Raw genomic sequence first — 25581 nt, forward strand, 5'->3', positions numbered from 1 at the left:
CCCCCCCCCCCCCCCCCCCCCCCCCCTCCTCCACCTAGATTAACCGGATCAGTTTTGGGTTTCAGGATCCCCTATGCTGGCTGCTACGGCGCTCACACACGCACACACAAACACACACACACACACACACAGACACGACAACACAGGCGGTAGGCTGTTTTTTGGCCCATCGTGACGCACTATTGGACCCCTAACCGTCTGGGCTGCCATCTGTCACAATAGAGGAGAGACCAGATACACACAGACGCACTCCAACAACAAATGTTAGTTCTGGTGTACATACGGCATGACTTTATGATGCCTCCATTTTTGTAAACACTGCAGAAGGATGCACATTTATCCTCCCTTAGGTAACTCTGTTTTACCTGCTGAAGTGTCCATGAGCAAGACACAGAGTCTCCTGTTATTACTAATAACCATGAACTAATTTAATACCATTTTTCCGTACTCATCTCTTTATTCTGACAGGCAGAGCTCAGCAGAGTGAATATTTCCCCTTATGCCTGAGGACCTTATCTGTATTTTTAATTTTCTTTCCGCTCATAAGAAGTTTTACTGCTCCTGGGTCCATGAAACTCATTCGAAAAGGTGCAATTGGCGAATCAAAAGAAAGACATTGTGGAGTTTTGTCCAGCAGATGAAAGAGATTCAGATGTCTCTCATCAGCACACTACAGACGACGCCATGTTGACACCAACGGTTGTCACTCGCAGATCCCTTGTATAATCCTGATCTGTGACTATGGGCTTTGTTATATGACTTAGTGCTGCTGATGTAACCCGCCAGCAGCACTTTATCCCTGTGCATCCGCCTGAGTATGTGTCTGTGTGTTCATGTTTTCGTGGCAGCAGATGGTGGGAGCAGTATTACCACAGATGGATGGACAGTGCACAGGGTAGAGTGACTCGTGTTGACTACAGCAAAGATGGCATTACTCTCTCTCTCTCTCTTTCTCTCTCTCTCTTTCCATCCCCTCGGTGTCAGGTGGATGAATGGCCGGCTATCTCTCTCAGTCAGCAGCCATGCCGCTCTTTCATCATCTGTCTCCCTGCTCGTTCTTTCACTCCTCTGTAAAGATGTCAGACTAGTCTATCACTCCCTCCATCCCTCAGTCCATCCATCGTTCTGTCTGTCAGATGAGCATCTAGCTCTCTCTCGCCTCCCCCCCATCAATCCATCCCTCCATCCCTGCTCTCCCTCTCGCTGTGGGTCTGCGTGTTCTCCGACTGAATCTGCATGTGCAGTAGTGTGCTTGTTTGTTTGTTTGTGTGTTTTTCAGTGCGCTCATGGCTACGTGGGCGTGTGTGTTTGTATCTGTGTGTGCCAGATCACTATCCCCCCCCGTCCTCCCCTCCCTCACTGAGTGTGTGTGGTGTGAATCAAGGTCAGTGGGGATCTGTTGGCAGACACTCCCACCAACCCTCCCACCCACACCCCCACACACACCCCCAGATGGTTTGTGTGTATAGTGCCTATCCAGCGATCTAGATGTCCCTGCTATGCCTGCCCCAGCTCAGCTCGGCTCCGTGGATTAATTACTGGGGAACCCACCGCGTCCCTGACCTCCACCGTCGGACTAATTGAAATCTAATTGAATTGTGCTTGTCTAGACTAATGAAGCCCCGCCACTGAAACCGCCAATCTTTTAGCCGTATAGCTGCAGGCCGATAGCCACCCAGCTGCACTGTGGCCACTGCACTGTGCCGCTCAGTTTGGATGGATGGATATGTGAACAGATGAACAAATGGGTGGATGGATGGATTTGTAGTGGCTCGGGTTGCTAAGTGGAAAGACACACTTCATATGTTTTGTGACTTAAGATACTTGAGTCGACAGTGTCACAGGTATTGTGAACTCGTAAAGTTGAGTAAATCCTTTTCCAACCAAAATATATCCCGATCTTACATCATCATATCAAAGCTGCATTTTGAATCGTTGCTGGTCCTAAATCATGGTGAAAGGAAACTTAGTCAGAGTTGGTTATCTTGAGAAACAATTAAGAGCACTCTTGATTTTTTTTAAATGATTCAACTGAAAAACCCAGCCAAGTGTTGCAAACTCTTTTCCAATGAAAGTAGCTAGAAGCACTAGATCCAAAAGGTGCTAAATCTAGTGAGAAAGTTGCCAAGTCGGCAACACTTGACAGCCCATCCCCTCAGGCCTCCCTCCAAAGCCCTCCCACAAAATTATCATAATGCAGATCATGCCTTCGCCATAGCAGGATTCATAATGTACCGTCTGGGCTGCACAGAGGAAGAATCACTTGCCCACCACTGCAGGGATCAGGGTCCTGTTCTCAGCTGTGGTGCTTTAGATTTGGCGGGGTGCACCAATCATACAGTGGACAGCTTTTGCAGAGTGGGATGCTAATGACATGTCCTTGTCTTTGCACTAGAAGCGTCAGAGGGGGAGGTCTGATGTAGGAGGGATAGTGTGAACCTCAATACTTGTGCCGCGGCTGATCACCGACAGGTGATAAGAAGTGACTAAAAAGAAGTGGCAGAGACACCTGGCAGTCTGCATCCCCCTCTGGCTAACAGCGGGAGTCCCACACTGCAGGGGAAATCTGCTAATCCAAATTGGGAGAAGATACTTCCTATGTAAAAATCTCCTCTGAGAATCCACAAAAAAAACCTCAACCACTTCTGCTTACTCTAGATTTTCCGGACTACAAACTAAGCCCCATTCCCAAACATAAACAGCATCAAAAATCAGTGCCCCTTGTTTCTAAAACCCCATTAAGATTATGGAGGAAGAGGGCGGCTGTCGAAAGCGCTGTAGACTGACATGGAGGGCTGGCGGTGGAGGTAGGGGAGTGGACCCCAGGGAGCTGCTTATTTTGTTGGGCCTTCTTTAGCTTTTAGTAGGTGAGAGACGGTGCTGTGATTCCCTATAAGTTATTCATTTGACGTTTCCTCCCTTCTCAGCTCTTTGTAGGTTGGAATACATTAGCAACCTGGCAGAGTGGAGAGGATGGTAATGTGGAAGAGAAGGAGAGCAGAGGAAGAAAGGGTGGGGGTTGTGGAGGGAAGGAGGAGAGTCATTAGAGGAGGAGGAGAACAGAGAGAGAGAGAGAGAGAGAGAGAGAGGACACGGCTTTATGATGTGTGGGAAGGGGAAGTGACCTTCCCTCTCACTTTCATCTTGGTTTTTTTCTCCCCTCGCCGCGCTCCCTGACACACACACCGACACACACACACACACACACACACACACACACACACACACACGTTTCAACACCTGCTTGCGTGCACACACACTTCACCGTATGGCTTATGCAGGTGCACATGTGCCTACACAAATATACTGAAAGGCACAATGCATACCATCTCTTCTCTTGAGCGGGAACAAACACACACCTTAGTATCTGTTTTTCATCTTTTCGTTCTCTCCTTCCTTTTCTATGCAGGTTCCCTTACAACCCGGCCAGTCTTTCAAGTTCACAGTCCTGGAAACTCTGGACCGCATCAAGGAGGAATTCCAGTTCCTCCAGGCACAGTATCACAGGTACGCAGACAATGTTACATTGCACACATACAGATACGGATTTGTTGGTATTTAAAACATTTTTGTGACAAATGTCAATGGTTAACTTTCTAGTTAAGAAGTACTGGTATGAAGAGTCACTCTTCCATATGTTGTTTTATATCGCATATTCTCGACACTAAATGAATTAATTATAGTCCATTTCACAGTCGTAAACATTCCAGATGTGTCCCTGTTTATTTCCCGTTGCAGTGTATGTAAATGACATAAACTGACAAGAAGTAAACATGAAGCCAAGCTGTTGCCTTGCAATGCAATTCTGTTGAAACAGTCTATAGAAACAACACATTGCGTCATTCAGATCTGTGGAAGTCAGTGTCAATAAATGAACCAGTAAACACAATATGTCAGCGTGCAAATGCTGTCCTTTAATCGTTATTTCTTTATTAAGACACTGAATACAACATAAAGAAATCTCAAAACTTTACAGACTTCTGTAACTCGTAATTTTTGCCTATATACACATTGCCTTCATTGTAGTAGGTACACGTTTACAGTAATTAGGGACATCAGTAAGGGATCATGTCTTGAACCTACATTCACTTCACCAGTGATACCTCAAATTCCCTTTTTATATTCACTGTCTGTTCTGGTGCAGAGATTTCCAGTTTCTCATTTAGTAATAATACAATTAAACATCTATATTTTATTGTATCTTCCATTATTTCTGCTAATTGCTCTTGCCATCACACTTTGTTACAGTATAAGTTGTGGGTAACTGAGATAGTTTCCAACACATTAAAGGAAATGCAATGCAATGCAGTTTAGGTCTTTTTTAGAATTTTCTACAGCTGGAGGTCACTGATGTTCATGTTATCATATGGCTGACCAGAGGTGACTTTGGCGAAGAGAAATAAACCATCCAGCCTCTTGCTCACACCTCAGTGGGCAGGCTGAACAGCCTGCTGCGATACAGCAGCACTACTTTACAGCTAGGCATTGGACTGGTGGCTCTTAGTGACACACACACACACACAGATCTATTCACGTGAACATTTAATGTTTGCATGATGGCAACGACACTACAAAACTACAATTTCCTGCATGATACTACAGCTTTTCCTTGACAATATCAAGCTCCACTCCACCTTTTCTGAATATTGACCTGATAAAGTTACTGTTAAACACTCTCACCTCAACTCGACAGGTTAAACATATGGTCAGAAGTATTGTAGAAGTGTATCACCATATCTGAATGTGTACAAGCGAATATATTATAGAATGTGTGAAAGTTTAGAGCGTTTTCATCAAATGATTTAAAATGCTTGAATGTCAAAAAACATCTGAACAGATTTAATTTTTGTTTCCATCCGTAGCTGTTCCTCGCTGTAAACATGCAATTTAGTTCTGTGTGAATTGTTTTCACCCACAAACAGATAGATGTATAACTGCAAGTCTTTCATGTTTAACTGCAAAACTTTTGAGCAAATCAAATTTATGCACTCACACATTGGAAATTGTTTGTGAACAAATGTTTTTCGTTTGTTCACAAAATGTGATGCACAGCTACAAATCTTCACACAGATGTTATTTTTCTTACAGAATCTTAAATCTATATGGTCAGATGTTTTTCACAATTTCAAACCTTGAATTTCCTTGACCAAAATATTTGGACACATTCACACATTTAAATGAATAATAAACATGTATTCACACAGTTAGATGTGGTGATACAAAGCTACAGTACTTTTGACCATATTTAGTTTCCATAGTTATGAAGCCTTTCTTGAATAACGTGTGGATTTTGAGAAGTTTGCAAGTTTTGTCCTTCTTGACTAATGCCATGCGTTTGAAACACATCTGAGTACTTTAATATAAGTAACCAGGCCTCATGCAAGATAACAACAGAACACAACAAAAATGCACAAACCCGACATGAAATGTGATACTTTGTGAGGACCTGGGCTCAGCAGCAGAACTCTAACATAAACCCACCAATGTCCACATGATGTATATAACTAGACACACTAAACACAGAGGGACTTGTCAAACTAACCCCACATGGAGGTGTGATGAATTGCAGTGGTGAATAAGACGCACCCTGCTGGCAGTTGCTACCATGAAGGTGATATTTTTCAGTGTCACTTTTCGCAGTAATAGGTAGCCCGACTGTGTGGCTATAGAATACTCTTTTGCTATCCTTCCACAGCCTCAAACTCTGTGTGACCTCTGCAATATGCAAGTCCTGTGGAAATTGTAGTTAATTTCCATGGATGCAAATACACCATTTAATCCGTGTGTGTCCTTTTTCGTCCTCGCGCAGCCTGAAGCTGGAGTGTGAGAAGCTGGCCAGTGAGAAGACCGAGATGCAGAGGCACTACATCATGGTGAGTCCAATCAGAGCGTTACCAGAGCTGTACGGTGATTTGTTAGTCTGACTGGGCCACTCAGAAACTCTGAAAAGAGTCTGATGGGTTCCTTATATAGGAATTACAATCAGGGGAGTTGAATCTGTGCTTTTGATTAGCTGGATGGACTTTGTTTAGTGTCATTCAGAAGTGAAAACTCTGTTTGTCTCCCCACTTCTCTGTTGATCCTCCTGTGTTCCTCTCAAGATTTCGCTTTCTCTCCTTCACATCTCTGTTTTGACTTCTCATTTCATGTTCTGTACGTCTGTTTAATAGCCAGCAGGTCCAATATTGTCATTTCAATATTTAAATCATATTGAAATGACAACATCCAGTGGCCTGAAAACAAGTTTGTAATCATTAATTCCTTTAATACCTGATCATTATTTAAAAAACACATTTTTGCAGTGGTACATAATCATGAATGTCTGTAATGAATGCAGTTTTGAATTTCCATAAGTTACTAAACTAGTACAAAACCAGTATTTTTCTCTGTGTGTTTCTTGCAAACTATTTATCATGCTCACTCATACCTCTCTCTGAAACCTACTTGTCTTTTCTATATCTCTTTCCATTTTTTACCTCCTTCAGACTCAGTCGGTGTCTGTCTCTTCTTCCTCTCTCTGTTTTCTCCTGTGCGCTAGTAGTTGGAGCTCCCTCTGCGTCGGTGTGTCTGTGCGACTAAAGGCTCACATGTATCGTAAGCCTTCGTCTGTGGTACAAAACCCACACAGAGCCGACCAGAATACGATATGCACCATCTGCTAAGCTGCTCGCATTTCATAAACCTGGGAGAGCAGGCGGGATCAGGGCCGTAAGCTAGATAGACACACAGATGGATAGACAGACAGACAGACAGAGAGAGAGGGAGAGAGGGAGAGAGGGAGAGAGGGAGAGAGGGAGAGGGAAGCAGATAGACTGACGGATAGAGTGTGAGAAAGAAAAGCATGAAGACAGGGAAACTGGCAGACAGACAAATGGATTTAGGAGCACACAGACAGACAGGCTGAAGATAAATAGATAAAACAGTCCCACACAAACACACAGGAGACACCACATACACACACATTTGTTCTCCTGTTATGAGGACGTTCCATTCAAGATCTTTATTTCTTTCGCTGCAACTAATCCTAGTGCCTAATAAACCCAAACATGTCAAAATGACATCAATATTCAAATATAATAACAATGTAATTAAAGAAAGTGTTCGATAACGGCATCATGGCTATTAACTACTTTGCAAAAGTTTTTTTTCTTCTCTTTTTACTGCTAATGACATAATAATAATATTAATAATATTAATAATAAAGCCAATCATTGTAGTAGTTTTTCTTATACATTGTAGTAGTAAAGTAAACCTTTCAGTAAACAAGAAGCTAACCTCATCAGGACCAAGACAATCTTTGGAAATTAAGACAAATTCAATGTTCTTTCAATTGTGACTTGTTACCAAAGCTCAATTCAAAGTTACTAGTTAGTCATTCTGCATACTTATACTTAAAGTTACTAACCTTAACTGATTATGAAACAGTCTTAATTTAATACTGATCCCACTATATGATCTAAGTAAACAGACTATTTGTGGGAATATAGTTTTTTATTAAATTATTCTTAATGCCTGTCAAAATGAGCCCAGGTTTAGGTTTTTTAAAGGTAAATCTGAGGCTCGGAAACACTACCGCTTTTGTCCACAGGGACCGCAACACAAAATGAAAGTTCCTCGTAGTAGCTTTAAATAACAACATAATCTCCTAGTCACATCCTCAACCCAATACATGGACGTCTTTATTACAAATTAAAGTTATTGCATTTTTCGGCAGTTGCATAAACGCAATACAATTTTGAATAATTCCCTGTACTGTCTAATAACAAGTCCATATCATAGCAAACACTTTCTTTAGGATTCTAATCTACGCAAACATGGACCCTAAACTGGTCTGTTAAAAAGCAGAAGGACTTGTCAAACTGACCTCATTTCATAAAAATATCCTCGCTTTGCTTTTCAAAGTTTTCCACTTGCCTAATCTCACGCACTCCCCATTTTAGCTGTGGTTTCAACAAACAGTTCTGACCATCATCAACCTGCTTCTTTGCAAATGCTCACCACTCCATCTTACACAATAGGTGCGGTGGTAGACCGGGGCAATGGATGACATTTGATCAAACTCTGTGCATATTAAATGGCATGGCCTTTGTGACCACTGCGCCATTGGTAAACCAAGGAGGTAGAGAATCAGTACAAGAGTATCTTCTGTTATATGTTGTATTTCAGTTCAACACTGAGGTCTAACAGAGGACTATGGCGGGAGGTCAGGGAGCTGCAGGTGCAGATGACACATCCATATAGGTTAGCATGGAAGATGGTTAGCCCTCCAGGCCAAATCATTTGAATTGAGGCTCACTGTGGTGTAGTGGCTAACACAGTGCTATGCTACTTCATAGGCATGGCTGAGAAAGAGAGGGAAGGAAAGAGGGAGAGAAAATGAGGGAGGGGAGTGAAAGAGAGGCTCAAAGGGAAAGATAGCTTGAGAGAAAAAAGGCTCAGCGAGTGTCAGACAGAAAAAAAAACAGGGCGCTGCTGAGGGAGGGAGGGAAGGATACAAAGGGAGGAAGAGTGAAAGCGAATAAAAGAGGAGAGGGAGAGAGTGATGGAGGCAAAAGAGAGAGATACAGAGGGAACGAGAGAGTGGGAAAAAAATGCTGAAAAGGAATGAGAGAGACTAAATGAGAAAGAGAGGGGACAGAAATGCAAAGAGGAGAGATGGAGGGTGAAAAAAAAGATGCTGAGAGAGAGAGAGAGAGAGAAAAGAGAGAGAGAAAAGAGAGTATGCAACACAGAGTCCAAGAGAAAGAGATATGAAATGAAAAAGAGAGAGAGAGGGAGAGGGTGCACGCATAGACACGTAAATAATGTGAAGCAACAACGGACTCGCTGCGCCCACAGAGGAGATAACCCAGAAGGCTATATTTAGCTCGTTAGGCCTGTCATCCACACTGAGGCTGGGGCTCTGCTCACCACGCTGCACTGCTCCTGCCTTTACTATTCATCACTTTTAAGCTCTTTAAATACAAGGGTGAGGGGTTGGGAGGCAGGGAGATGGTTGTACAGGGCGATACAGGGCTGATGCATGTGGATTTTTTTACTTTATTTTAACGCTTTAACACCCAAGAAGACATGGCAATTTAGAAACTGTTTTATTTTTCTGTACGGTGGCAATCTAAATGAGTTTTTTTGCAATGTGATTTTTTTGTGATTATTCGGAGAGACTGTCCTTCCACAGAAGACAGCGCAGCATCAGTCGTTTGAGCAGACGCCTAACAACATGTTTACGTTAAAGTGACAATGACCTTTCTCAGCCGTAGGGATTAAATGAGTAAGTAGTGTGAAGTTGTTACTGAGCCACAAAGTCCCATCCTGGTATATTCTACCCCTTTGTTAGGAGATCTGCGTGTTAGATTTTGACACGGGAGGCTGCTGTTTGCCTCTCGTTTCCTATGTTTGTTAAGGTAACAAATGTTTTGTTTTGAAGTTTTATTTGGAGGGCTTGTTGCGTTTGGCAGAGTCTCTATCTTTGTGTTTTCTTCAGAGGACGTTTGAGTTTGTGTATGTACTGCGCCAATGTTGTCGTTGTCTGATCATCAGTCATTCTTGTCATAACTCGCTTACCAAGGCAATATTCTTGTTTATATCACAAATAAACCATGCCCGCTTCAGGCGTAGATTCTCCTCAGAGGCAAATACCTGAAAATCTGATGAATGAATATATCCGTTCTTTTACATTCAAATGTTAAGAAAGTGCTTCCAGAATTGTCTTATTTTTGTGGTAAGAACCACAAGCAGTCATCTTATCCAACAGTAATTTAAATCACATTTCATGTAGTTTTTGCCGACGTTTTATGTTAAAGCAAAGAGGAGGTGTTAATTTCACTCTTACTGTTAGATATCTCTCCTTATGGGATGGAACTTTTCAAAGTTGAAAAAGTTTGTTTTTCCACACATTTGCCACTTTAATTCTATAGCTGGCAACGGGTAAGTTTTTTTTACACATTTCATGCTTGGAGAGATGATGCCATAACCCTCTCAAATTGCTCCTGTCTGTGTCTGTGGAGTGTTGCTACAGTTAAACAGCAGAGCCAGGTTTGGGGGAGTGTATTTGTATGTTTGGCAGACCCGCTCTCTGTATCTTTTTGGATGGAATGTTTTATGTTGGCTGCTCTACTAGACTGCCTCATTTCTTTGTATGTGTAGAGAGACACTGGCAGTGTGTAACTTTAACGATGGCTGCAAACACACGCACGCACAAACATCAAGTCACACACATTGAGTGTGTCTGTAGGTGTCTTGCCTTTCTCCTCCTTTTGTATTTATAATTCATGGCTCTCAGATTTCACTGCTCTCCTGGAATTCCACTGGGTATTTTTAAATAAGGTTGCATTGTAGCCCCGGCTGATCAGGGGGCGTAGATGTGTCGGTCACATGCTAACACAAAGTACAAACAAGCCTCCCACCCGGAGAGCTGTGTTCACCCCTGCTGGCCTGAGGTTGAATCTAACAAAGACCAGATACACATGCATGAGGCTCAGTGGAATGTGATTTAAAGACAAGATAAAGCAGCTGCCTTGCATCATAAAACCCCAAAAGTCAACATTGTGATCCAAAAACGCCGTTATGTCATCTCTCCTTTTACTCACTGCCTAGATGTAGTTTATTATTTAAGAAAACTTTGATGATGGCCTTATGATGTGTTGTAGTTCAGTTGCTGCTCTGGTTTTCTAAATTTCTTTCTTTCCAGGATTACGTGTCTTCAGAAACCTTTTTTTCCTCCCAGAGTCTTGACATTTCTGCAGCCTTCGTCTCATTCCTGTCAAACACGAGACAAAACTCTTAGGGGGGAGTGGACTGTATAAAAGAGACATGTCTGCTGGAGGGTGACAGCTCACAGTCAGGAATCACATTAGGTGGCCTCTCCATTGCTGTGTGCCTGTGTGTGTGTGTGTGGGGGGGGGGTGGTGTTTGTGTGTGTGTGTGTTAGTGAGATACAGAGGCGCTGCAGGGGTCTGGTGTTAATGAACGGCCATGCTGCCAGCAAGAGACAAAATATTGTCTCATCAAATTTCATGATACAAAATAATGACAAGATGAAACGCATGATGTTTATGTGCGTTGTTGAGCAGGGAGAGCGTAGACAATAAGGCTGTCACTTTTTATCTGAAATTCAGACACGAGCCAAAAATTATATTCGGTCCGCAATGGATCCGGCCAAATTCAAAATTTACAGTGAATAATTACAATACCGAACCCTCCGAGAAGTGATCTGTGGAAGCATTTTGGATTTGACAAATTATGAATGAATGGTAAGACCGCTTTCTGCCTTTTAAAAAATGTAACTGCTCTTCCAGTGGCAAGACCACAACAACAACATCAGAAGTCACATGTCAGTAGCCTGATAACCTGAATGAATTGCCGTTTCGTTTCATTTCAAATCTCTGTACGAATTTGAGACGTGGCCGTCGATTCAGAGGTCTTGACCCGGTTAGCACATCATTCAAGTGAGGCAGCCGAGGCAGCGCTGAAGAACTGATGCAGTTTAGGATTAGGCAACGATCAAGTCGATTTGGAAGACACGCCGTGTTGTTTTTCTTCTTTCCTGAAAAAGTGACAGCTCCAATAGACAGTAATGCCACAGTAAGAGGCCTCCTTATCCTTATTGCAAGTTGTACAAACATCAAAGTTCCAACATGCATAATAATTATACCTGCAGGTCTTTACCCAACGGTTCACTGAGTAAAACTAATAGAGACCAACACACAACCTAAACCAACTGAAGCTTCCTCTGCTTCTTCATCATAATTGTCTTAATCATTCTATGAATATCTCTATAGAAATTATACTTTGTAGTTAGATATTGATTTTATGACTTAATGTTACAAAATGATGAAATGATGAAAAAGAGCAATTTGTTGCTGGTCAAAAAATAAAGTAACCATGGTTCAACACAGCAGCACAAATACTCAAATATTTAGTTTTTCGCTTAATATCGATATTATATTGCTTTAATTTGATATATCGTGATGAATTTCATTAAAATACTTATGATATATTTTTAAAAAATGTGTCTGAATGTATCTTCAAGCCTGTATCAGGGTTGTATCATGGCCTCAGTGTTTTGTCTCATGCCTGCCATGCGGTCATTTGTTGGAACATAGTGAGCGTGTGTGTGTGTGTGTATCTGTGTGAGTCGTCCGTTCAGTGCAGCGCTTTAGGCTGAGATGAAGTGTGTGTGTGTGTGTGTGTGTGTGTGTGGGGATTAATGCAGTGCTCTCAGCCTCTTACTCCGCTCCCAGCTCATCTGTCTGATTCAGGCTGACACACTGTGTTCTCTTCAGCAACATTACAGTCACAGACTGCTTGAGAAAGGGGGAAGGGAGGGGTTAGGGAAAGGGAAGGAGAGAGAAAAAAAAATGAAGGGAGAGAATAGAAGTAATAATGGAGGTAATAATGGAGGTGAAGAGAGAGAGAGAGTAGAGAGAGAGAGAGGAGAAAAAAAGGAGCGAGCATAACAGACCGAGATGAAAGAGAAATGTGTTGGAGAGAGAGGGGGCACAAGGGTATTGGCAGAGACAGCAGAAAAAAGAAAACAGAACAAGGACATTGGAAGAGAGGGAGAAAAGAAAAGTAGGAGAAAGAGTAAAAAAGACAAGAAGGATGAACTTTTCTATATGAGTATGATGGAGAAAAAGAGACTGAAAGAGGCCTTGAATAGACAGAGACGACGAAGAGAAAAGCCAAGATTGGGAGAAGGAGGCTGATGTAAGATAACGAGAAGGAAGGGGCTCAGAATGTGAACGGGGATTGCTCCTTTGCTAAGCTAAACGTGGCTCTGCCATGCGATAGTGGGAGTTGGCCAGGGGGATTTAAGCGGGGCCAGATGTAGGGATGGGTTGAGTCTGTTTTAAGAGTCTTAAACCTGTCTGAACTGTCTGATGCAGGGGAAGCAAACAGCCCAGGACTGTTCATAAAGATGGACTGGTTCTATGTGTTTATTGATATAAACTGCCTCAAATTCAAGGTCAGTCCTGTGCAGTTGTTCCTCTGGCTCTCCCTCTGATGAAACTGGCTGCAAGAGAAGCTGCAGTGAAGCTGAATGTCGGCCGTGACTGATTTAGTCGTCACCCGCTGACAGGATACAATGGAGAAGTCAGAGCCTGCTAACCTAACCTCTGATGTGGGTTAGTGCAGCATGCTAATAAATGTTTTAACATCAGTGGTGTGTGTGTGCGCATTTGTGTGTGTGTGGGTGGGCGGGCAGATGAAAGAGACAAGCTCACCCAAGAGACACCGATGAACAATGCTTTTGTTAAGGTTTTTACACACATCCACACCCACACGCTCGCATCCACAAATAATGCATGCGAGAGTAAACACAAGCTGCCTGCACACACATGTAAGCAGCACACACACACAAACACAGACACATATTCTATGAAGATAAACAAGATGTAAAGCCACACATGCACACAAATATCCCATTTAGATAAATCACCTTGGATTAGACCTACTTCCTGAAGCTCATTTTTAAAGTCTGCCAGCGTTCTTCTCAGAATGCATTAGAGAGAGAGAGAGAGAGAGAGAGAGAGAGAGAGAGAGAGAGAGAGAGAGGGAGAGGGGCACCGTCGTCTGACAATCTCTCAACACCACGGGGGTGGAGGGAAGGAGGGGGTAACGAAAGAGCAAACACTCCCTGATGAATGGAAGAGTGGAAAGAGGAGGGAAACATGAGAATCAAGGAAGAGAGAGAGAGAGAGAGAGAGAGAGAGCGAGAGCGAGCAGCTCACTGGGAGACATTTTTCTTCTGCCCTGGCCTGGTGATGACAGTGCTGTGTATATGTTATTAGCTGCAGATAGACTTTAGATCTGGGGCATTTTCCGAAGAGTGGAACGTTATAGTGCGATCAGATGAACAAGAATTACACGGCAACCTCATTCATCTAAAGTAACCGGCCTGCTGGACTGACACAACGAGCCTTAAAGCAAACAATGAAGAGATGAAACACGCAGGAAGTGAGATTTAAACTCTGCTACACATCTCACAATGCGTATCCATGTGTTCTTTTTTAATATTCTACACAAAGTTTACTCCAGAAATCGAAAATGATTAATTCCCCTCAATTACATATATACGCTGTTCTTGTAGATAAAGTTAAATATAAGTCTGTCAAAGTTTTCAAAGATTTTTTTTTTTTCCGATAAACAGTTTTGCACGCGACATGTTTTGTGATTTTAACACAACAAAGCGGCTGAAGCTTGCAGGCCTTTTTTGTGTGGAAGAATTCAAGTGATAACAGCGATTAAACCCACGTTTACCAAAATTAATTTATGGTTAATGTCAATATGAGAGAGCGAAATTATCTCATCATCACAGACTTTTGATTGAGTATTATTCATACGGTGATATTTACTCAGGCATTCACAATATGCAATTGCCACCTTACTCATAGAGTTCAGTAAACAATGCATTTGTTGTCATGTAGGTTTAACCCACAAACTAAGCATAACAAAAACAAAGCAAACTAAAAGTTGATTCAATTATATCTGTAGTTGGATTATGGGAAGAGACAGGTTGTGTCTATTTTTCCATTTAAGTAGTATGGTTTTGTTAGTGATTGTTAAGGCGATCGAAGTTGGCTAAGAGAGGCTCGATTGCCTTGTTAACTCATCGTAAAAAACACTTGATTCAAACTGGACCAAAGCAAACTCGCCAAACCATCAGGCCGTTAGTCTTTCCACTGTTCCAACAATCAGCAACTCTGGTTTAGACATAATAAATCCTTAATTCACAGAGTTAAGAACTGAAAACACGCCGGCTCTACTCGCTGTTTTCCAGCAAAAATTCCAATGACAAAATTTCTCTTTGGCTAAATACGGCTGAATATCCGAGTCACTGTAAAAATACTCATCCATAACATTCTCTGCACTCATATTTTGGGATGCTAAGAATATTTTGGAGCGGCGTTGCGTACCACAGCTGCGAGTAGCACTCTGTAGTTCTTCCTTGTACCAAGTTCAACAGATTTTGCAGCTGCGCCCCCAGAGACTCATTGAGACATCGGTAACAACTGCAGGCGTTTATCAAATCTCTACCTGTCCTAACGAGATAAGGTTGAAAATCATCAATCAAAGCACTCCTGAGTATATTTAGAATTTGTGGACGATTCTCTGTCAAAATCAGTATAGGGGAGGCTAGTGGAAACACCTGTTTGAGGCTTGCATCTGTCTCTCTCACTTCCCTGTCGTTTCCCTTCTGTCTGTGGATTACTACAATGATGGGGGGGGTTTCAATACTACGGAGAGCGCCGTACCTACATGCACAACAAAAGTTATCAATCAATGAGCAACAGGAAAGTAAATACAAAAAACATGATTCAACAAACATTCTATGATGGGCAGGACTTGACCAATCAGATTCAAACTATATAAATTCTTAGTAGGGAACACCCCTAGTACGTACGTACGCATATTGTTACTTATTTGACATTCATATTGCATACTTCCCGTTTCTGTTGGAAAAAATGAGAAGTAGCCTACACATAGTACTCACACACACACACATCTCTTTCCCTGCTCTCTGGGTGGGCAGTGCTGTGTGTTCTTGGTTAGCGATGTCAGTTAGTTGGCTTAGTGTCCCTCTGCCAGGCTTAGCACACACACACACACACACACACACCACATGCGCCTTGCAATCTGCTACACACACATACAACCCACATAGACAAGAGATCTAACACAGAGAGCTGAATGAGAAGGCAGTGACACAACAGAGGGATTATATAAGACAGAACGGCAGGCATGGGGGGCTATAATGGGAGGTTGGGGGTGGGGCATGCAGTTAAGAGAGGATGAACCTATTAAAGAAACTGAATACAACAGACAAAACACATGCTGTACCACTGCAATTTCAACTGCGCACACAGTGCTGTTATTTCTATGCTGCAGTCCACAGTCAGTACCGCTGTTACAACAGCCTACTGCAGAGCAGTAGCATGTTACTACTACACAAGTCTGAAAGACACACACACAATATCGTAGTGTAATACGTTTTTCAGATTTAGGTCTATGGATTATAATTGAACGTGCTTTTGTCAAGTGTTTACCTTCAATGCGAATACTAAACGGGAGTAGTAGTCTAACTGTTATTAATGTGGTAACTGTAAGATTCATTTATCATTCCTGAGTTGTAACAGTGTGCGTTGAATATTACTGGTATAATTGGTACGGTACTACATTCATCCTTCCACAGACAAAGCACAGTTGTTAGTACACTACAGTCCAGACTAGACTCCCATAGAGCATTGTCACAAGAGTGCTGTGCAGACTGAACAAATAGTACAATTGTCACGTCACTGCTGTCTAGCTCTACACCCACAGGACAACTGTCACGACTTGTCAGACACTTCGTCATCTACTTTCTGCCTCTTCAAAGGAAATTCTGACTGGACCAATTAAATGTGGAGCAGAAATGATTGTTCAGTTAAAAGAGTAAATTTCTAGCCAGAGCAACTTTTCTGTGACTGTATCTGTGTGATGTTTTAACTGACTTAGTAGCTTGTGGGTCTTTGCCGGATCAGCATTAGCTTCTTATCACCTGTTGGTGATTAAAGTCCTGGGATTGTAACGCGGATTTCTGTGTTCGTTAGACTGAGCGACTCGGCTTTAAAGGGGACATATGCTCATTTTCAGGTTTATACTTTTTTTTATTTTTTTTTATTTTTTACTGGAACATGTTCACCTGCTTTATTTGTTAAAGAAAAAGCCACGCCCTGATTGACTGGTAGTTCTTAATCCGTGGGTTGAGACACAGATGGGAGGAGCTATATTCTTACAAGCCTGCATGTGACATATGAAGGGGAGCCAAATCTAAATGGCTTGTTAAATCATTCTGATCTAGGCAGGCCACAAAAAAACTGACAGTTTGTGTGTTGGTAGGAACTCCAAATACTGAATGTATGTGAGTTTTTCATGATATGTCTAATTTAAGTCCATCAACATCTTACTAAACCGTCCCTATCTGACCTCACGGCAAGGAAGCGAGCAAAGAGGAACTGATCCTGCAGGGACCAATAAGCTATCACAATTTGATATTGTTATCAGCAATAGTACTGCAGCTCTCTAGTACAATGAGCATGAGTACATAACGTAGTGAATAATACATGGAGTATGACTTAAAAGGTTATTTATACGTCCTTTGTTCATGTCTTGGAAAAAGTAGGTAAGTACTCAAAGTATCAAAAGTAAAAGTGCTTATTGAGCAGAGTGACCCCGATGATCTTTTTTTTAGTTGTTTTAATGTTTAACAAGCATTTTATTGGTGGAAGTGAAGTTTATCTACTTTAAATACTGTTCGATGGTAATTTTATAACTCGTTATGTTTGTTTTTGTTTTTTTGATAATTGAATTTTAATACTTTTTCACGTTAATTACAACATCATCATTTTGTTTTAGACCTGAGTTTGATAAAATAGGAAACTGCTGAACATAACTGTTTGTAAATTAGTAAATACTATCGGATTTAATCTGTGAAGTAACAAGTGACTACAGCTGTCAAATAAATGCACTGAAATAAAAAGGACTTCCCTCATAAATAAGAATGCATGACTCGCATATTTACTAATACGCTCTCAATGAAACTTGACAGAAGTGAAGTGAGCACCTTTTCCATTCAGTCCACAAAAACGCTCCGTGGCAGCATCAAGACTCCTTAACATTTACTGCCGCTAACCCAAACCTACTCGCTTTCCCTGCGGCTTTACAGACCTGCGTTCCCATCATACCTTTATTGCATCCCTTTCCGTAATGCCGTGCTGGTTATATACACTCAGCCGCTTCATTTCAGTCCAGAGTGGAGAGCTCTTGCTGAGGAAGGATGCTGAAGTGAGCTATTTAGTTACTTGCAAGGTTGTATTCAAATAGTAGGGCCATGGTTGTTGCACTCAGCTGTTGTTGTAGTGGGAAAAAAAAGTGAGATACTAAATGAAAAGAGGATGTTAAAGAGGAGAGAGTGGAAGAAGAGAGTGATGGCAGAGAGGTGGAGAGGCTCGGGGGGGGGGTTCATAAGGAGAGACGGACAGGAATAGAGTTAAAAAGATGGGGAGGGCTGAGGTGAGGTGTAATGATGGAGAGGTGACGAGAGAGGCTGATGAGAGATGGAGGGAGAACAAAGAGATATGTCACATATCTTTCATGTTGAGAGGGCTGGAGGAGAGGCAGACATGGAAACACAAAGAGCCAGCTTAAGTATGTTGTGTGTGTGTGTGTGTGTGTGTGTGTGTGTGTGCTGTTAAGCATTTATGTGTGTGTTATGTGTTTACACATACGTGCATGAAGTACGTGTGCATTTTTACATGTGAAAGAGATCCCAAGGAGAAAAATACATCTTGTGTGTGAGAAAAACAGTTTTATTTGTGTGCGCATCAGCCTGTCCACGAGAGAAATGGAAAGACAGACGAGTAAAATACACAGCGGAGATGAGCTCAACAGGGGGGAGATAAAGGAGAAAATATAGATGGAGCACTCAACAAGGACGAGAGAGACACATATACAAAGTGAATGAGCCAAGTAGAAAATGGTGAGAGAGCGCATGAAGTAGAGAGAGAGAGAACATAAAGGAGACAGATGATTGATAGAAATGACTAAGAGGACAAAGAATGAGAGAGAGAGAAGAAAAGAGACATGTACAGGACATGAAAATGATACAGAAAATAGATGAAAACAAGGGGAGGTAAAAGAGAGAGAGAGAGAGAGAGTATAATGGGGAGAGGAGAGGGGAAAATAAGGTAAAAAAAGAGAGAGGATAATTGATGACAAAGTTAGTAAAGGTGTTGACGGGAGAGAGTGGGAGAGAATGCACATGAGGACAAAGGAGAGACGGGACAAGAGGTTGACAACAGAAGGACACCACAAAGGGATGGATGGATAGAGATACGTCAGAGATAGAGCAACACTTACTGCTACACTTCAGTCTGTATAAAGACTGTTGCCTGCGACGACCCATCCGATATCTGAAGCCTCGTCTGACATGGCAACTTTTTCTCTTACAACAAAATGATTTGTTGTTGCATTGTGAGAGGCGTGGTTAAGTTTTAGACTTTCTTGAGGTACGGGAGAGATCGCAGTTATGGTTTAAAGTCGTGTTTCCCAAATGTTTTTGCCGGGGGCCGGATTTCTAAAAATGACAAACCATCGCGACTCAATTCACAAAAGGTCTTCTCTCTAAATCATGAGAAGAGCTAAATGTTTGCGTAAATGAACGCTCCTGACTATTTTTAAGGCCATTTCCGCGTCACCTTATGTCATCTTGAATTGGTTTATTCAATTCAGATCAATTCAATGTGGCTTTATTGGCATTAAAGTTTCACTAAATCAATGTTGCCAAAGCATCAAAATAAAAAAGTATACAACAATATCAATAAAATTATACCCATTTTGAAGAGATATACTTTTAAAAAATAACAACCTTGTTTTATGCGTGTTATTGGAAACAAATGCACATTAAATACTTAAAAATTAATATATGCACTTAGGTCTGAGTTAACATAATTTCCTCTCATCAGTTAAACAAACAGAATGTTTCAAATATATAATTAGATTCTATGTTATATGTAGGCTACAATTATCAGAACAATACGAACATTCATGCGGCTCAAAGGTGAACTAAAGATATCAATCCTCAATAGAATACTATGGATAGATTATGCAAATGTCAAGAATCAAGTTCTTTACCCAAATAAAACTCAAATACCAAGCATTCAACACACTCTCTTCGACCAAAATGTTCTATGTACTCCGGGGACATTGCCACTGAAGCAGCAGAATATATCGTAACATGTCGTAGCTTCAGGGGGAACCAGCGAAACAACTCATGAAACTGTACTGAACTCCTTCAACATCTGTCCCCTCTTTTTGTCTTTTGAGGTTCTCACTACTGTACTAATTCATGTTTTTAGTCTGGCACTAATTCGTTTTTCTTCAGTATCCTCCGTATAGTAATGTTGTGTATTTTGTGTGTGGTGTTGAATGGTGCGGTAATGTGGTAACCTTTTGTCTTCTTTACATCTTACTCAGAATTATTACACATATAGTATAAACCTTGTACTGTGTGATCTGCCGGTGCTGTACTCCATTATGTTCAAGCCAATAAAGCGAATTTGAATTGAGATGGGCACGTACGCGGATAGAGACAGACAGAGATAGCAAGTGGGTAAAATGAGACAGGAAATAAAGAGATAGACTGAAACAGAGAGCAAAAGAACATCTGACAGCTAGAGAAAGAAGGAGGGGAATAACTAGAGAGGAGGAGGGGTGATAAAAAAAGAGGGCCTGACAGCCTCTGAGAGATGGAGATAGGAGTGAGAGGGACGGACTGAATGAGGTGAGGAATAAATGGAGAGGAAGAAGAGAGCGATAGAGTGAAAATGAGCAAGAGAATACAGAGAGCGAGAGAGAGAGAGAGAGAGAGTAGTGTCTCGCTCTCATCAGTCAGAGCGTTGCTCATCCGGCGGCAGAGGCTGCCTCTGTCACTGTGACGGATCCTCGCTGTCTGTACGCCGCTCGCCACCAACACCATTACAGCACATTACTGATTCACACACACAAGGAAACACACACACAGAGGAGAGAGAACAACACATTTAACAGGCACACGCGTACCTGCAGAGGTGGTACCACAAGGTATTTAGCACACACACACACACACACACACACACACACACACACACACACACACACACACACACACAGAGGTATGTTTGATGTGTTGGTGTCAACTATACACACAAAACACACACTCAACACAGACTCGGATAGCAGCATGACATACTTGGCATAGGTATCTGGTCCTTTTATGTCATACTGTATGATTCTGGATTTGTTATCTAATTAATATTGAAACATTTTATTCTAATCCAGTCTGCAAATCATTTTCTCAATTGATTTATTAATTATTTATTTGGACATTTTTCATTTAAGATTTCAGAAAGTAGTAAACAAAAGGCCCATCACTATTTTCTAAAGCCCACATTGACTTATTCATATTGTGTTTTTTGTCTGACCAACAGTTCAGAATCTAAAGATATTCATTATTAGTAAAAAAAAAAAAAAAAAAAAAAATTCACATTTGAGAAGCTGGAACCAGTGAACTTTTGGCAAGGTGAAAAGTTAGATTACTTAAGGGTCGGTGTTTGTCAGTGGTTTTATACTTACCCTTTAAAAATAACTGATTAATAAAATAGTTGATTATTACTTAAAGACTAATTAATAGACTAGTCTTGATAGAAACCTCTGATCCCAGGCGTTCGTATTTACACCTGGTCCTTGTTATCTCTATTCTGCCAGTTTTGTCCTTTTCTCCATATGCAAATTAGGTAGGTGGAGCTGGCGGAGTTGTCAGCACACATGGTCTGTCCCAAGTCAAGGGAAGCGATGTTGCTGCTGTGTGGACTTTTGCTAATGAAGGGGTTGTTATTAGCTGGGCGCCAGCCTCACTAGACAGCAGGAAGAGGCGGAATCAATTGATCTTTCAATTATTTTTCTCTTAATGCAATTGTGACTGAGTTATTGGGTACTATACTAATAACTCATGGATGCACTGGCTGTAAAGAGATCCTGTTCTTTTGCAGTGGACTTGGAAAAAAAAACCTTTCAGGAATGTGGCCAATCTGAACAGACTGATTTCACACCTGGGTGAAGGCGCTCACATTATGAGCCAGACCACCTCCCGATGTGGACCTGTGCTAATATAGCTGTAGACTCATACTGTAGACACAAGCATATCAATCAATCACACACACAGACTGTACAGACACACATTTAGACACAGGCACACAGTGCACAGTGGTCTCAGTAAGCGCTGACAGAGTCTCATTATTATGATGGGCACCATACATACTGCAGGTCTTCATAGGCACACAAACACATGCAGGAACTACAACATTCAGCACACACACACACACACGCTCATTTGGCTGCCTTGCATAGACAAAATCCTGCTGAGACAGAGATCGCACATAACTCACACAGAGACATAAATACCTCATTATCTATACACAGACACACACAAACTAGTTTTTACTACACGCGCACACACTCACTTTCTCTCCCACCCCATCTTTTCTTGCTTTCATTAAAACCACACTGACAAACAGCAGCATATGCAGCTACACTCAGCAACAGATGTTGAATGGGAGATATTGTGTAAGACTGAATGTTAATGTACACTGTGTATAAAATGCTAACGAAGCGCTGTCATCTGTGTCTCCACAGTACTACGAGATGTCCTACGGTCTCAACATTGAGATGCATAAACAGGTAAGTCAGACTGTACTCAGTGTGTTTGTGTGGGGGTTTTTTCAGTCTCTGCTCGCTGCTGGTGTACTTGGTTGGAGGTTGTGTGTGCATATCTTTCTGTGTAGAAGTTGCATTTTTTGAGTAGGCGGGAGGAGGTGAATGTGTTATTTTACACACACAAACATTCTTACCAGCGTGTCATTTTGTGTGGGTGAGTTTTTACTATATTATCTAGATCCTGTCCTCCATTTATATTTTGTATTTACACTAAGTGACCTCCATATACGTCAATAAAGTGAACGTATTATGACAAACACCTTTCTATACAAAGTATAGCTTCAAAATGTAACGTAGCATTTGGTCAACACAGAAACTACAAACTGTAATTTGGTGATGATATATGTATTTTTAATCCTACATCATAGTTTATAGATTAAGTTCTAATCTAACAAATTTATACCTATAAATATGTTTAATGCCTGTCTAATATATATCTAATACATGACCCTCGTGTTGTTCTTTCACATAGCTAAATGTGTAGAAAAATAGTAGGCTACATCAAATTATTCCGTTTTTTTAGTGCATTAGGGTTGTCTTGCATTAGTTCACATTGTGCATGAGTTTATATTTTTCCTGGTTTCTCAGTGTATACTGTATTGGCAGGATGAAGAAGGATCTGTTCCAGCTGAAATTCTTGTGTAAAGATGAAGAGCAGGAAAAAAAGTAGTGACTCATCTTCGTAAAATAAGATAGAACTTTATTAATCTCGAAGGAAATTTTTGTGCCAAACAGATGAATAGCAAAAAAACGATAGAATAAACATATATGAACAATAGAATAACAATTATTAAGCGTAAAAGAAATAATACTGACACCATTGCAAAATAGAACACAAAAAACACTAGTACTAGTACTGTGTACTGTAGATCAGGACCAGAAACAGGACAAAAGAATAACGTTTTCTTGTTAAGGAAGGATCCGTTTTTTCTGTCTTTTATTTGGTAGACTCATAATCAGCAAGAGCAACAAGTGGTTTCAACACTGAGCTATGGATGGCTGATTGTATTAGTTTTAATAAGGGGTCACTGCTCAACACTGTAGTTTACCTCTCCATGCCTCCGTATGGAATAGAAACTCAAGAACTGCTGCACGAAACCAGCAGAGTGTGTTTCCTGCACAATTCTGATATCCCTACTGACTTAATGTTTATTTGTGTGCTATTATCAAGCAGAACAAGCGATGGCTGCTGATGTGAGAATTAGGGAATAATAATGCCATTAAGATGGCTGGTACAGGCTGTAACGGCGACAGACTCGGGGTTAACTGACACTAGATGTCGACAAGGCTTAGCTATTATCGATGGATAGGACTGGTGTGTGAAATCGCTCGCCGGTTCTTCTAAGCAATGTGAAAAACCACATGCCAGCTCAAAGGCATTAAAAGAAGGTCGGTGTAGATTGTGTGTCGTTTCCATTTATCCCCACTGAGATCCGGTACTCTTGGAAGAAGACATGAGGAGCAGTGTGTGCTCTCGGGAGTCGGTGACTGCTCGTCAGTCCCCACTTGCTGCTAATTTGCTGTCTGGGTCACACTGCAGGAGAAGGAGGGGACAGTCAAATAGCAGACAGGCAGATACATGTCCAGACAGACGGATAAAAAAGCAGACAGACAGACAGACAGCAGACTTGAGATCTGTTCTGCTGTGTTTACGGACTCATTATCCAGTCCTTTAAGGTGACTGCCTGTGTCTCCCTCCCTCTTAAACTGTCATGCTAACTCTGCGGTGGACTCAGGCACTGTCATGGAAGACTAGAGGGGATGGGTTTTTACCACCATGCCCGGCATAATGCATTTAGAGAGCAGCTCGTTGTTTGAAACAATTTCTAAAAACGCCCTCAAATGAAAGCCTCTGCACTTTAACTTCTAATCATTGTGTCGTTTCACGATCACGGTAATTACAGCACGAAGACATTAAACAGTGGGTTTCTGTCCAAATACTTGCAGTGCAGTGTACTGGCTGATGTTGGGAATGATGCAAGACGAGTTTAAGAGCCAATCAGGGCGTGTTTTTAATGACCTGCATCAGCTCTATTTAATCCTAATCCATATGCTGTGTTTATGGTAACATGTTGTGTTCAGGTGAAGCTGTGTTTTCAGCAGCACTGCAACAAAAACACATACAGTATAAAACAATTATGATTGTAATATCTGAGACACCATCTGTAGGTATAGGTGAGAGCATTCAATGTGTACCAGAGAACATCTGCTTGTTTGCCACACTCTGCATGATTGAAGATGAATACTAGCCATTATATTTGGATCAGATTATGTAACATAGTTTGTGACACCTTGATGTGAGGTAGTATTTAATTTTAATAAGAACAAGATATGCAGATCTCTGTGTCAGGAACACGTCAGTGTTAGGCTTTGTAGCTCCAGATTGCCTTGATGTTCTGCTTCAAGTTGAACTTAAAATGTTGTGTTTGAAACTGTAATTGTTTGAAAGTTTCCCCTCTGCTCCTCATGATTTATTCTGCGTTCTTCCAAAATCCAACTTCAGTCCTGGTCTCATGGACCAAAGACGTGAACCACACTTGAAAGCAGGAAACCTCAGCGGGACTTTATGTTGTAATAGCTGCGCTGGTGAAAAAGGAAGGAAAAAAAGACACGCGTGCACAATAAAACTGACTGATGGATGGGGTAGATTGATTCGATAAACCCCACAGCAGACACAACTATTGACAGAGCAATAATCAGGGGTGAGAGAGACAGGCAGACAAAATGAGAGAGAGAGAGAAAGATAGACTGTTGAATAAAGAGACCAAATGTTGTTGTAAAACTACTTTGAAAGTATTGTTTTACAAGTAATTTTATGCGGTTGAACTACAGTACAGAAACACTCAGGATTCATTTATTTATTTTACTGTGTTTCAAGTAAGAGTGAAATTGTAGTGCTGCAGTATTTTGTAAAATGAGTGATGTCAGTCGACAATTACCATAAAATGGTGCACAAGGGAAATTTAAGATTTGGATAATAATGCCTAAAACAACCTGACACACTAATACAGTAAATGCAATTTTGTTCTTCCCTGAAAAAATATAATTGGGACTTTCAGATAGTAAAAAAAATTACCATTTTGATCACAATGACCAACATTCTAATATGCTACTACAGCACTATCCTTTTTTAAATTTCGTTGACCTTAACCTTCAAAGCAAAATGCAGAAAAGTTATACTTTAGTTAAGATAAGAGAAAGTATTACCCAAAGGTGTAGACATAGCAAGGAGGGAGGGAGGGGGAGAGAGAGAGAGAGAGAGAGAGAGAGAGAGAGAGAGAGAGAGAGAGA

General features: G+C 41.3%; 1 protein-coding gene across 2 annotated transcripts in view; it reads left to right on the forward strand.

The window, feature by feature from the left end:
* Positions 1-25581, forward strand: part of LOC116392448 (transducin-like enhancer protein 2) — a 53841-nt gene that overhangs the window by 7140 nt on the left and 21120 nt on the right. For both annotated transcript variants that reach the window (XM_031863895.1, XM_031863896.1), the window contains exons 2-4: positions 3410-3507; positions 5810-5873; positions 22210-22254. In XM_031863895.1, the coding sequence (XP_031719755.1) occupies positions 3410-3507; positions 5810-5873; positions 22210-22254 (207 nt within the window). The remainder of the gene's footprint in view (positions 1-3409; positions 3508-5809; positions 5874-22209; positions 22255-25581) is intronic.

The sequence above is a fragment of the Anarrhichthys ocellatus genome, unplaced genomic scaffold (genome assembly GCF_004355925.1).
Source record: "Anarrhichthys ocellatus isolate YVR2014 unplaced genomic scaffold, GSC_Weel_1.0 scaffold30, whole genome shotgun sequence".
Taxonomy (NCBI): domain Eukaryota; kingdom Metazoa; phylum Chordata; class Actinopteri; order Perciformes; family Anarhichadidae; genus Anarrhichthys; species Anarrhichthys ocellatus.